This window comes from Crinia signifera, chromosome 5 (assembly GCF_055691185.1).
Source record: "Crinia signifera chromosome 5, ASM5569118v1, whole genome shotgun sequence".
Taxonomy (NCBI): Eukaryota; Metazoa; Chordata; class Amphibia; order Anura; family Myobatrachidae; genus Crinia; species Crinia signifera.
Genome location: NC_139221.1, coordinates 262839437 through 262853966, shown reverse-complemented (window position 1 = coordinate 262853966; position 14530 = coordinate 262839437). Strand labels below are relative to the sequence as shown.

The following is a 14530-nucleotide window of genomic DNA, read 5'->3' as shown; positions in this document are numbered from 1 at the left end:
CACTCATCCATAACCATGTTTTTGTTCCAACCAGCCAGATCTGAAGATAAATCTTACTAGTGTATGGGCACCTTTACATTTAAAATCTGGTCTCTTGCTGTCCTGTCACCTCCAGTATACTACTAGAATAACCAAATCTCTTCTCTAATTTAATCTCCATTAGTGCAACTGCACACAGGCACCCACATATCATATATAGATATAGCACACAAACAAATGTATACTCCTACAGGAAACTTATCCTTTATGGCAAATTTGAGGGTTCATTCAATGAATACTTCAGACAAAAGAGTTTCTATTTAGTGCCATAAATGGCAATTAGTGAAATGTAATAAAACTGAAAGCCATACCATTAAGGCCTTCGCTTTCAGATTTACAGCCTTTGCTTAGCCCTCTGGTGCTAGGATACCATTACAGACACATGCCGTGCAGCGATAGGAGGGAGCTATAGAGTCCCATTCGCTGGGATTTGTTTATCCTGCTCCCAAACATCCCTTTTCAGATGTTAAAAGCCCAGTTACATTACCGCAGAATTACTTACTCACAGACTGTTATTATGTTGTCTGTTACAAAATGCTGTACCCAAGGTTACAAAGTTATTACTTTCCTATCCAGAAAGGTAATGCCAAAACTACTAGGTACACAAAATATGTAACTGTGCAATAAATGATTGGCAGAACACAAGGCTGTACACAATGACATTAAATGAAGTCTTAATCTTGAAAATTGCCTCATTTTAATAAGTACAATAATTGGTACTTATGTAGTATCTGGGCGTCCGATTTTGTGATTGTATGCCTTACCTTAAGGCATACAATAAGATGTGATGCGATGCGATTCTGCATAGGATTCAATGTTAAGAAGGTCCTGTTCATTTCCCCACTATCCAAGTGGGCATAGAGTTGATTTTATATAGCGTGGCGAGCGCAGCGAGCTACCGTGCCCGAAGCGTGGCGAGCGAAGCGAGCCCCGCGAGGGGACGCATATTTCTTAAAAAGTATTCTGTGTCCCCTCGCGGGGCTCGGTGGCTCGCTGCGCTCGCCACAGGTTTATATCCAACTCCATGCCCATTTGGATAGTGGGGAAAGGAAAAGGACCCCTTTTTCCCATTGAATTCTATGTTAAAATGGACTCAGACCATTTTAACATTGAATCCTATGGAAAAATCTTGACCATCGCATCGCATACGATTTGGTCGCATGCGATGCGATGCGATTTCTAAATCGGACGCCCAGATACTACATAAGTACCCAATAATTAACATGATGGATAAATGCAGCTGCAAAGTACATGTTATAAGACATCAGTGTGAGTGGGTCACTGTCCTGCCTTTCTCCATAATTTATGGGCAAACGCATTACAGTCCAAACATCTGTAGGTATGTCATATACATTACTGCTGGTCTGATGATACATTGGCAAATCTCTTTTATTATTTTTAATATTTGATTAATTCTTGCTCATGTTCATAGGAATGTTTTCCTTCATTGCAAGGGACAGAATACATTTATCTACAGAGATTAAGTTTCCTCCAATATAAAATAGTGCTGTATTGGTCAGAACAAAAAACATCCTTCTTAAAGATGCGGGTGAGTAAATGCAACTTAAGATGGCCATACATCTACAGATTAATTGTCAGATCTGGCTGGATGGAACAAAATCCTGGTAATATCTGAATGACAGTTTTTGGCAGTTTTCCAGCATTTTGAAGCAAAAGGTCAGCTGTCATTTGGTCTCAACCATTACCAGGTTTTTGTTCCAACTAGCCAGATCTGACAATAAATCTGTAGATCATGCATCAGAGACTGTAGTAAGCCAATCATAGGAAGGAACCTTAGCTGACAGGCATCAATTAAAACGGTAATAACCAGTGGTGGCTCCAGAGGATGGGCTGCAGCACTGTTCAAAATTCAAATAGGGGAGCCATACCAACTGTTACCAACTGTCATTCCAAACTGGCTCACTGGTAAAGGGTGTTTCTCTCTTAATTGAAATTCAAGAGGGACAGAATGTTCTGTACCTGGATTTCCCTCTTAAATTTACGATTGTCCTCACTTGTTATAAACAGGTTCATTGATAAGAAAGGTGTTTCACCACAGGTGATAATTCTACATTAAGGGGGATATTCAATCGCCGTCGAGCATCTCCCGTGGGGGAGATGCTCAACGGGCCCTATTCAATGCTGTCTTCCCCGACAGCATTGAACAGGGTTTCCTGGCAGAACGAGCCCGACATCTCTAGCGGTCGCGCTCGTTCTGCCGAGAACAGCCGGGAAGTGACGAGCTGCCGGCGGCAGCTCGTCACTTCCCGGCCGCAACTCGCAGCCACGCCCCTTCTCGTCCCGCTGCAGGCGGGACATTGAATCCCGCCTGCATGTTCTCGGTCGAGCTGACCGAGAACGGGACTGGGTCACGGCAGGCGAGCAAGCTCGTCTGCCGTGACCCGAAGATTGAATACCCCCCTAAGAGGGAAATCCAGGAATAGAGCATTCTGACTCTCATGGAGAGGGTCATGTTGGGAGGTATGGAACGGTGCTGCAGCCCCACCTCTGAAGCCGCCACTGGTAATAACCCCAAGCATGCCAAACTGAGCTGGCATCATCTCAAAATCACCCAGTGTGTTTGGGCCTTTAATGTTTTCTTTGTGTGCAGAATAATGTGCATTACAGAAGATATTCTAGGGATGCGTCCTCATACATCTAGCCACAATATGCCATACAGCTCCTGGTGAAGCTGGGAGGCCTTGATCCCAGGGAAATGCATTGAGCTGAACCATTATTCAGAATATTTACACTGAAGTTCAATTCTTTGCCTAGGGACACTTTGGACATTGCTTTCTCCTAAAGTACCCTTCTACAATTTATTCAGAGGCTTCCATGATGGCAACAGACTTACTTAGTCTTACTTACATCCAGGTTTACCCAACACCCATATTCATGAATCGGTTGGAAAACCATCATGCACTCCAACACCATATCAGGACTCTGCGGATTACCTGGTAAAACTTCGTTGCTGCTTAATGGTATTGGAGACGTCTTAGTCTAGTCAAACATCAATATATAGTATTTCCAGAGGTATTTTGTTCGTACTTTATTTTATATCCATATGTACACATTTATATGCAATTTTATTTATTATGGAATTTCATTTAGATTGAGTTTATATTGTGTAATTAAAAGTGTTTTTATTTAGAAGAAACTGTTCCATCTTTCCCCCTTTTTAATTCCTTAGTTTGCTTTAAACAGCCTGCGCTGGTACACGTTCTTATTTTTTTAGTCACACACAGAGGCCTGGTGGGACCTGGGCATCTAGGACTGTTTGGTGCAACTTCAGCAATGATGTATAAGAACACATGTATATTCTTATGGAACATTATCACATCCTATATAATAAAACCCTATGGCTGCTCCTCACCTATATGGGGGACCTGAAGTGTTTTGTGCACCTATGACCACTACAATACACCAGATGGAGCATTTGAAGTGTTGCACAGTTCGGGCATACAGCCACGGGTGCGGACATTATAATTACGTTGTTCTGTGATTTTGATAGACCGATAACTAGATTAAAACTAAACAGTAGCAAAGCATATTAATTGGTGATATACCTCAAGAAGTCCGGCCTTGGTTGTCACCACCAACATGTCTGAATGACCTTCGTCTTCCATGGTTAACAGCTCATCTACTGGAGACGTTGTCCGGAACTGGAAAGGGGTGCTCGCCCCGCGTATTTCTCCCTTATGTGTCACATAACAGAACTGGTAAAATTCACCATCATCGTTAGGAAGATAGTATCCTAAAGTACAAAAAAGAAAAAAATATATATTACATTTTCTTCTCAGCTGTAATTGAAATCATTTCAAATCATTGCCTTTAGAGAGGGATTTATTTAATTATAATGATGTGGTAACTAGTTTTATGAGGCCCCGCACCTGTATTCCACATGTACGAAGTGCCACCAAAGAAAGAAAATCCACCAAATATGTAAGAATAGTGGTAACCTGTTACTACACTTCGGATTTGCACTGGCAGTGTATTTATTGTACTTGGTCTCTTACTCATCTATTTCTTCAATATTTGTAACCCTGAGTGGCACCTTCAGTTATTTATTATATTCTGATCTAGGGGATAGCATATATATCCTGTTTTCTTATAAATCACTTACCATTTTTTCACTACCTATTTTTCATTAAATCTTCCTTGATGTCATGTTTATATTATATATAATTTGTAATCTTCAAAAGTTTAATGAATAGCACAGAAAGCTAGGAACTGCAGGGCTTACTACAGAGATATTCCTTCCAACAAAGCAGTGGTTCCCAAACTTTTTCAACCCCTTCCCGCCGCAGCCTGTTTTTGCCTTCCTGACAGAGCCCTTTTTTTCAAATCTGACATGTATCACTTAAGTGGGGATAACTTTTTTTTGCTTTTACTTATCCCAGTGATTTTGAGATTGTTTTATCGTGACACATTGTACTTCAAGTTAGTGGTAAATTTGGGTCGATACAGTCTGTGTTTTTTTGTGAAAAATACCAAAATGTCGTAAAAAATTGAAAATTTAGCAATTTTCAAAATGTTAAATTTTGTGCTTGTGAGACAAATAATCATACCACTCAAAATAGTTAATAACTAACATAGACCATATGTATACTTTATGTTTCCATCATTATTTCAACCTCCTTTTAATTTTTTTGGACACTAGGAGGCTTAAAATATGAATAGCAAATTCTCAAATTGTCAAGAAAATTTCAAACACTGATTTTTTTAGGGACCAGTTCAGTTCTGATGTGACTGAGGGACTTGTATGTGAGACACCCCCATAAATGATGCCATTTCAAAAACTGCACCCCTCACAGTATTCAAAACAGCATTTTGGAAGTTTGTTAACCCTTTAGGTGTTTCACAGGAATTAAAACAAAGTGTAGGTGAAATTTCAAAATTTCATTTTTTTTTGCAGATTTTCAATTTTAATACATTTTTCTAAGGAACACAGTAGATTTTACTAGAGAAATGTGACTAAAAATTGATTCCCCCAATTCTTTTGTTTTCATAAATATCCTATATGTGGCCCTAGTGTGCACGTTGACCAAACCACAGGCTTCATAATAGAAGGAGCACCTACTTGATTTTGGAGCCTCCTTTTTATGAGATTATTTTTTAGGCACCATGTAGGTTTCTAGGCACCATAAGATGCTAAAAGTTAGGAACCCCCCCACAAGTGACCCCATTTTGCAAACTACACCCCTCAGGGAATTCATCTAGGGGTATAGTGTACATTTCAAACCCCCAGGGGTTTCACCAATTGTGGTACAACTGGGCTGTGAAAATGAAAAATTACATTTTTTACACAAAAATGCAGTTCTGGCTCAAAATTTTCATTTTCACAAGGAATGAAGGAGACAATGCACCCCAAAATCTGTGTCCCAATTTCTCCCGAGTACGGCAATGCCTCACATGTGACCAAAAAATACCATTTGGGTGCATGGCAGGACTCATAAGGGAAGGAGTGATATTTGGATTTTGCAGCACAGATTCTGGTGGAATGTTGGTGGGTGCTATGTCGCATTAGCAAGACCCCCAAAGCACCAATACAGTGGAACCCCCCCACAAGTGACCCCATTTTGCAAACTACACCCCTCAGGGAATTCATCTAGGGGTATAGTGTACATTTCAAACCCCCAGGGGTTTCACCAATTTTGATACAACTGGGCTGTGCAAATGAAAAATTACATTTTTTTACACAAAAATGCAGTTCTGGCTCAAATTTTTTCATTTTCATAAGGTATGAAGGAGAAAAAGCACCCCAAAATCTGTACCCCAATTTCTCCCGAGTATGGCAATGCCTCATATGTGACCAAAAAATACCAGTTGGGTGCATGGCAGGACTCAGAAGGGAAGGAGTGATTTTTGGATTTTGCAGCTCAGATTCTGGTGGAATGAATGGTGGGTGCTATGTGGCATTAGCAAGACCCCCGAAGCACGGTGAAATGATGAACCTAATAATCCATAGATGTGTGGTATATTTTAAAACACTCCTTTATACATAGGCCGGGTTTGTCGGGGCAAGTTTCACAGTGGAAAATAGTATCCTTTCTTATTCCCTTTTTATAGCAAACTTTGCACCTTTTTTGTGTCCTGCCCTTTTTTGCAGTGGAGGGGATTTCGTTAGGAAAATGCTGCCCTGGTACAATACGGGGGCCAGTACTAGAAGTACTGGGGCCCTCTGCCTGCTGGTTCCCAAATATTAGGCCCTTTATGACTTCCTCTTGAAAGTGCATAAATGTCCCCCTCTGGCTGGTAGAACGGAATAGCACGTAAGCGTTATACAGTGCCATCTGGATGATATACACGGCCAGCTTCTTGTACCAGATTTTTGTTTTCCGCAGGGCACTGTACGGCTTCAGTACCTGATCTGAAAGATCCACTCCGCCCATGTACTTATTGTAATCTAGGATACAATTAGGTTTTGAGGTGTGGGTACTGGTACCTCGTACAGGGACGGAGGTGGTACTGTCTCCATGAATTGTTGTCAGTATAAGGACATCCCTCTTGTCCTTATATTTGACCAACAACATATTTTCGGTGGATTGTGCCCTGCTTTCACCCCTTCTCAGTACTTGGGCAATGTGCGTTTTTGGGAGGCCTCTTTGGTTCTTGCGCACAGTACCGCAAGCTGCTGTACCTCTTGAACCAAGGGCCTTAAACAGGGGGATGCTAGTGTAAAAGTTATCCACATAGAGGTGATAACCTTTATCCAGGAAGGGGTGCACTAAATCCCAGACAATTTTTCCACTAACACCTACGAGGGAGGGGGGGCATTCTGGCGGTTCAATTCTTGAATCCTTCCCTTCATATACCCTAAACCTGTGGGTGTACCCTGAGGTGCTTTCACACAGTTTATACATTTTTATGCCATACCTTGCCCTCTTACTGGGAAGGTACTGGCGGAATTTAACCCTTCCTTTAAAATGTATAAGGGAATCGTCGATACAAATAAATTTTTCAGGGATGTACATCTCTGCAAATTTGGCACTGAAATGATCAATGACCGGCCTGACTTTGAATAGCCGGTCAAAGGTGGGATCATCTCTGGGTGGGCACTGTGCATTATCGGTGTAATGTAAAAATTTAAGGATTGTCTCAAAACGAGTCCGAGTCATGGCCATACGGTAAAGTGGGGTGCTGTACAGAACATCTGTACTCCAATATTACCTAATTTCTGGCTTTTTTACTATGCCCATATGTAACACCAGACCCCAAAACGTCATCATCTCTACTGCATCTACAGGGGTCCACCTAGCAAATGATGACGTGGGGTTTTGAGCAATAAACTGCTGGGCATATAAATTACTTTGGTCCACCATTAAATTTATAAAATCATCAGAGAAAAATAATTTGAAAAAGTCAATTTCTCTGAGACCTGTTGAATCAAATTGGATTCCTGGGATGGCCAAAAACTCAGGAACCTGGGGCTCAAAATTGTCTGGTGGTGGGGTCCATACGGGATCAATCATTTGGGGGGGGGGTCTCAGCTGCTCTACGGGGGCATCTTTGAGGGGGTCCCTCATCACTAGAGGAGGAAGATGAGGTTAAGACGAATCCTTCAAATTCCCCGCTTGCATCACTGGCTGTGTCAGAGTCAGAGGCAAGCATCGCATATGCCTCCTCCGCTGAATACATTCTTCTGGATGACTGGGATGACATTTGGGATGACATTTTTATTTTTGTGTTTCTGTAAGTGTAATGTTTCTACACGTGTATAGTGTAGGGGGGGTACAAACTTTATTTCAACACGGGGGGTATGTAGTGTGTAGTGTGTAGTGTGTATGTAGTGCAGAAAAAAAAATACTTTATACAGGAATTTGATCCCAATAAAAAAAAAAAAAAAAATTAGATCAACCCTGTGGCAAAAATGCTGATCTGTGATGTACGTCATTTAGCAACTTCAAGGCAGCTTTTGGTACAACCTTGAAGGGGTAAAAAAAAAAAAAAAAAAAGGCCCTGCGCCAAAAATTGAGCACAGATGTTGGTCAGTAACGTCCGTCACTGAACAGCGCTCAAAGGCAACAGGAATTTGATCCAAAAAAAAAAAAAAAAAAAATAGATCAACCCTGTGCCGAAAATGCTGATCAGTGATGTACGTCACTGATCAGCGCTCAGCGGCCACAGGACACCCACAAAAGCAACGTGGGTGTAAAAAAAAAACCCCACTGCACTCTCCAAAAAAAAAAAAACCTGCAGATCAGTGATGCAGTGATGCAACACTGATTAGCAGTGAGGGGCAGCAGGCACACAACTGTGGGTGCAACCTGACAGGGTATATATATATATAAAAAAAAAAAACCCTGCACCCCCAAAAAGTTGCTGATCAGCACAGATATACTGATCAGCACAAAAGGGGGGGCAGCAGACACAAAATATAGCACTCTCTATCACTATCTGTCACTATCTGTCACTATCTGTCACTATCTGTCACTCTATGACACTGCAGCAGCAGCACACAGGAAGTCACAAGATCCAGGAAGCATCCAGCTGCTGGCAGCACGCTACCAGCGGTGATCAGGTAAGTATCAGGCAAGGATCAGGTCAGTATATCACGACAGATTGGCACGGTGACCGCTCTGCACGCAATTCCAGACCGGAATGGCGTCTGCAGCGCAGTCACCGTTAGTTTAAATCACGCGCCATGGCTGTGATTGGTCCGACGGACCAATCACAGCCTTGGGGGCAGGTGGGGTGAGGTGTGGTCATCACCGGTGACCACCGGTGACCCCCTCACGCCCCCTCACACCCGGCTGTAATTGATCCCTGTGTTACCGAGCGTCTGATTCGCCGGTAACACAGGAAAACGCTGCGATTGGCTGTTCACATTGAACAGCCAATCGCAGCGATCACCGACGGGGGGGAGGCATCGCCGCCCCCCCTGGGCATGCTGGGACATGTCTGCTGTCAGGGACAGCAGACATGTTTAAACTGTCACCGCGTCTATAGACGCGGTGACAGTTTAAAGTCATGACGTATATATACGTCATGTGTCGGGAAGTACATCCCGGCCATGACGTATATATACGTCAAATGTCGGGAAGGGGTTAAAACATGGCACCCTAGAGCATCAGAATTTTTTTCACGGCACCCCTAGTACAAAAGTTTCTTATTCTGAAAATTGATTTATATGTTATACATGGGTTTATTTATGGGTGAGGGACAGGATTAGCTTCTGTTTGTCCACATATCTTATTATTGGTAGAGCAATGTTTTTGCCTTTTACAATGACCATAAATAATTTCAATTGCCTCTAGACCACTAATCCAAGGCACTCCTGCAAGTGTCCCGAGGCACCCCAAGGAGCCTAGGCACACAGTTTGGGAGCTACTGCAACAAAGGATTCATTACTTGACAGGACCCAACACAACACAATTGTGGCATCTGCATATCAAATTATTTCACGTAAAGGGGTAATATTTGAGCTAGACTTTGTCACAAAAACAAATACCTGGAGACTTGAGACTTTTTCTTAATTTATTTTTTGAGATTTCGTGAAGAGGTGATGTTGCCCATAGCACCCAATCAGATTCTGTCTAGGATGTAATAATATAAGACAGAATCTGATTGGTTGCTATGGGCAACATCACCTCTTAATCTCTAGAAGCTTTAGTAAATTTACCCCCAAATCTGCAAAAAAAATAATAATAATTATTATCCACAAATTTAGTTAGTTTTGTGACAAATGATAGGTTTAATTTTTTAAACTTTTGATTGGCTGCATTCTCATGGTGGCGTTTACCTGCTCGCTATGCTGCGAATTTACACAGCGTAGTGAACAGGTCTGAAACGGTCCCATAATTTGCTGGCATAGGGCGGTATTCAATCCTGGGTCACGACTGTTGGGCCGGCCTGACAGCCGGGGATTCAATTTCTCACCTGCTGATTGCCTAAAAGGCGGCATGGACGTAAGATACGGCCATGGATCGTCGCGATACAGCCGGGAGCTCCATAATTCACGGCCGTTCTCGGCAGAATGGGCCCGATTGCTTCTAAAGTCAGGTCCGTTCTGCCGAGATGTCTGTTCAATGCTGTCGGGAAAGACAGTATTGAAGAGGCACCAACCGCTTTTTACCCACTCGGAAATAGCGGCTGGGGCTTAAATACCCCCCATATGCTTTAAATTGTGTATGCTAAAATTTATGTTGTAATTTAAGAGAATTAAAAAACAAAAAAAAATGACAGTACCTAAACAGAATGATTACGAGTTGCACTTGGTCAAAATTCAGGTTTTTGCCGCCCACCCTTAACCAGTCTAAGACACCCCCCATACAAACAAGAGAGTTCCCCTTGGGCTGGCTATTCTAGCTCTGCTTCTAAGTGACATACTGTAGTGCATTTGAAATTCTATGGCTGGAAACACTCTGAGCTTTAAGCAGCCACTGCAAGGAATATATAAAATAAGTTTAGGTAAATTAACTAAGTTTTAGTAAGACCATCCGGAAAGACGGCTGTGTGGAGAGGTCCTATATAACCAGGATTTCAAGTGCTGCCACACAATGGAGGAATTCGATGGATCAGTGGAACATGAAATGGCATTACTACTGCAGGAACCAGGTACTCTGGGTTGTATTAACACTAATATTTATTCTGGAATGTGGCGAGCCTCTTTAAACACTTTCTTTCTGCATACTTTGGGACATTTTCACATCAGAAGCATTCTGCACAATCCCTAGGAACAGGGCACTTTAGCAGCAGCTATTTAAACATAAAAACTGCAGTTTTTCTATCAACAGTATATCAGGTTTGGGTATGCAAACGTTTAGCCTGGTGGATTTCCGAACACACCACAGTCACAGGATCTCTACAAAGAATCCCATCTTTGCCCATGTGCTTGGCAGTCTGACGGTCACGGATCGGCAAGTTCAAATCAGAACAACGTATTATATGCAGCTGGATTCTCAGGTCAGTGAAAATGCTATAGAATGGACTCTGGCATGTACAACATTCATATATTAGCCACAATTCCATACCTCAGTACACTTTATGCTTAACCCTTTGATTGCCAACATTGCTGTGATAGAGCCTCAAAATATCTGCTAATAATTCCAGTGCCGCTCACAGCGACTGTTCTTTTAGTATAAATAAATACAAATACAGCCAAGTCAATTAATTGGAGTTTAGTTAAATATTGCACCCAAAAGTTAAATATTGCACCCCCCCCCCCCCCCCAAAACCGTTAAGAAGAGCCGTTATGCACAGCGTGAACGGCTCTCCTTTTCGGCTCCCCAGGCACCCCGCGCCCGCCCTTTATTTTGTTACATACAACTACGAAACAGATCGAGAATATGCATTTACGTCACAGAAGATTTTATTGAATGCACTCATTAATTAACTAATTATTGCCTGCAATTTACCAAATATTAAAAACACTTCTACTAATATAGAAATCAATTAACAAAATTGCAACAACATAGAACCCTTCTGTCAATTCATCATCTCTGCTCTTCCCATGAGCTGCATCTCTCCTTTGCACGCATAACCTACATACATTCCATTATAGTGCAGGTTTTGGGCTGCACCTACTCCGTGGAACACGCTCCCTTATGCTACAAGACTTAGCTGCTCTACTCCATAACTACCACTGCACACCTGTCACTGAAATATTCTCTTCCTACACTCAAACTCCTCAGAACCCAAACCAACATTTCTGCGTGACCCACTAATCACTGTAATCTGGTTATAGTATTATGCAGTATGTGGCACCTACACTCATATTTCCATGTCCTACAGATGATCTAATTTGCAAGTAGTCCCCCTATCAGACGACTGTCATAAAACCTAGCATTTTTTAAATAAAAGGGCTAGAGTCTAAAGGCCCATACACACTAGGCGACTGAGCTGAAAGCAGCTCAGTTTACTCGTCTGAGTTCCTTTAGCTGGAAAGCCGCCCAGTGTGTACGGGGCAGTGATGAGCGCTGAAGCACTCTCCCACGTCATCTCTGGCCCGCCCTCTCATCTGCTGATATTACCAGCAGATGAACGGCGGAGTGGAGGGCTTTCCTTAGAGTCCTGCTATGGAAAGTATTCCACCCCCAGGAAAATCGCCAAAACAGGTATAATCCCAGCAATTTTCTCCATCATCGGTCATCATACATGCTGGGCAAAAACACCCAGTGTGTATGGAACTTAATGATGCTACATAAATGTTCTGAAAAAGGAGTCTAAAGCAAGTCAGACTCCTGCCTTACATTTTTCAAACACAGTCTGGGACATGGCAGGTACGAGCTGATTGGCTGACTGTTTATCCCTCTCCATTTTATCACTTTTAGGCTTAGTGCCCTTTGTGACAACTTGCACCATGTGATCAAATACACTTTGTAGACTGTGGCACAGTGCACACTAGATCTAGGGAAAGCTACTGTTTTAAAGCACTTGGCAGCTTTTATGAATTAGCTTGTTCAGGTCTCACATGGACATTTTACATAGAACTTCATAAAATGCTGCATTTTGTATTTGTAAGGGAAAAGGACGGAATGCTCAGAGGGTCTGTCCAACCTCATTTTATGGCCTAGCTTCTAGTTTACACAGGTGGAAGCATCCAGTGGTTGTTGGAAAGCACATCGGGACTTTGCTGGTGCACTCACGCAGGTGAATTATCCGGGGAGACCAAGTAAACCTGGCCAAGTGTACAAAAGTGATGGCAAACAGACATGAAAAGTACATAAATAGTTTAATGAGGGGGAAATAAAACTTTAAAATGATAATATAAGTATTTCTCTTTTGGAATACGACAATTTTTTTTAAATATATTTTACAATATGGATCCAATATTCAAAAGGAACCAGAGTCAGGTAAAAGTCTGTCTTACCTTGGAAGGTCAGTACACAGTCACAAGTTGAATCTGCAGCATAATTTTCAGGCATAGGAGACCATAGAAACGTATAGTAGTCTCGTGCAGTGCTCCATCCAACCTATATAGAAGTGTTAGAAAACACATATGAGGAAAGACTAAGCTTAGAGCAAAAAAAAAATTATATATATATATATATATATATATATATATATATATATATATATATATATATATATATATATATCACACCTGATTGACCCAATTTGCCTCTGTATACTTTAGAACTTACACAAATTACCCAAACTATAACGATGAAAAAAGTCATATTGCCTTTTTAAATAGATTTCTTATTTTATATTTAAACTTGCAAACGAGTAACTCTAGAGCCCGGGATATAATCCTATTGAACATTTCTGGAGAGATCTGAAAATGGCTGTGCGGTGATGCTTCCCATCCAACATGATGAATATATATATATTCCTCACACACACACACACACACACACAGACTTGCAAAAATCTCCCAAAAACTTTTTTCACATTGTCATTATCGGGTATTGTATGTAGAATTTTGATAATTTTGAGGAGAAAAATGAATTTATTTCATTTTGGAATAAAGCTGTAATATAATAAAATGTGGGAAAAGTGAAGTGCTGTGAATACTTTCCAGATGCACTGTACATATGAAAATTATAAAGTTAATCTCTCACTATGGTGCTTATTAAGACCTAATTACTGTGCTGCTGATTTACAGAGCTCTGCAATCAGGACCAGCCAGAGCCCACCCTGTGCAAGCCTGCGAAATGATGTGCACAGCTTGCCAATGGTTTGTGAAAATTACGCCAATCGTCGATTAGCAGCTAATCCATATGCGTCTTCCATCAAATGATTTTTTTCACTGCACTGTGCAGTCTGGCCACACATCAGACCAACTTTCCTCCAACCATCCAACTAGTTGGTTGGTTCGACTGATAATCTGGTACTGTATGGTGGCAAATGCCAATAAGCAATTTGCTCAAAAACTCAGAATGGACAAAAACATTCATTGAAATTGTTTAAATCAAACAGGTTAAACTACAGTACCGTGTCTGAGTGACAGTTGTCCATTTTCTGATTTGGGAAACAAATGACTTCATTACAAATGACATTTGCTCCTATCCAGTACCAGGTTTTTATTCCAGATGTTTGGAGAAAAGTTGGTCTGATGTGTCGGCAGCAGCAATAAAGACAGGCTAATCAGGGCCGAACCACAAATCACACAACTTTCCTTCAAACTCCTGGACGCACCTGCGGTTTTCCCAGAAAACCGGCCGGTTACCACCCCCAAAGCCTTATTTCCATCGAAAACTGGGTACTTGTTTCCTAGCACGGTGCCCCCCGATTTGATCGAAGTGCATCTTATGCAATCGCATCGCATGCAATATAGCGGCATGCAATGCGATTTTTAATTGTACAAGCACCCTAATGGGTGCTTACAATGTTAAATGCACCCCCATTGTCAACGCCACCCCGAAGCGTGGCGAGCACAGCTTGCCCGCGAGGGGCTGCGGTACACGTCCTCCAATCTTTTCATACCCCTACTATCCACGTGGAGTTGATATTAGATAGTGAGGGGACACTGATTACTTTACATGTATTCCGCGTCCGCTCGCCACGCTCCGGGCTTGTATTCCGCTGCGCTCGCCACACTATCTAA

General features: G+C 41.9%; 1 protein-coding gene across 1 annotated transcript in view; it reads right to left on the bottom strand.

Annotated features, from left to right (window-relative positions):
- The window catches only part of TAX1BP1 (Tax1 binding protein 1), an 89862-nt gene that overhangs the window by 58632 nt on the left and 16700 nt on the right, over positions 1 to 14530 (bottom strand). Inside the window, 2 exon segments of the mRNA XM_083188944.1 lie at positions 3606 to 3793; positions 12851 to 12953. Of these exon segments, the coding sequence (XP_083045070.1) occupies positions 3606 to 3793; positions 12851 to 12953 (291 nt within the window).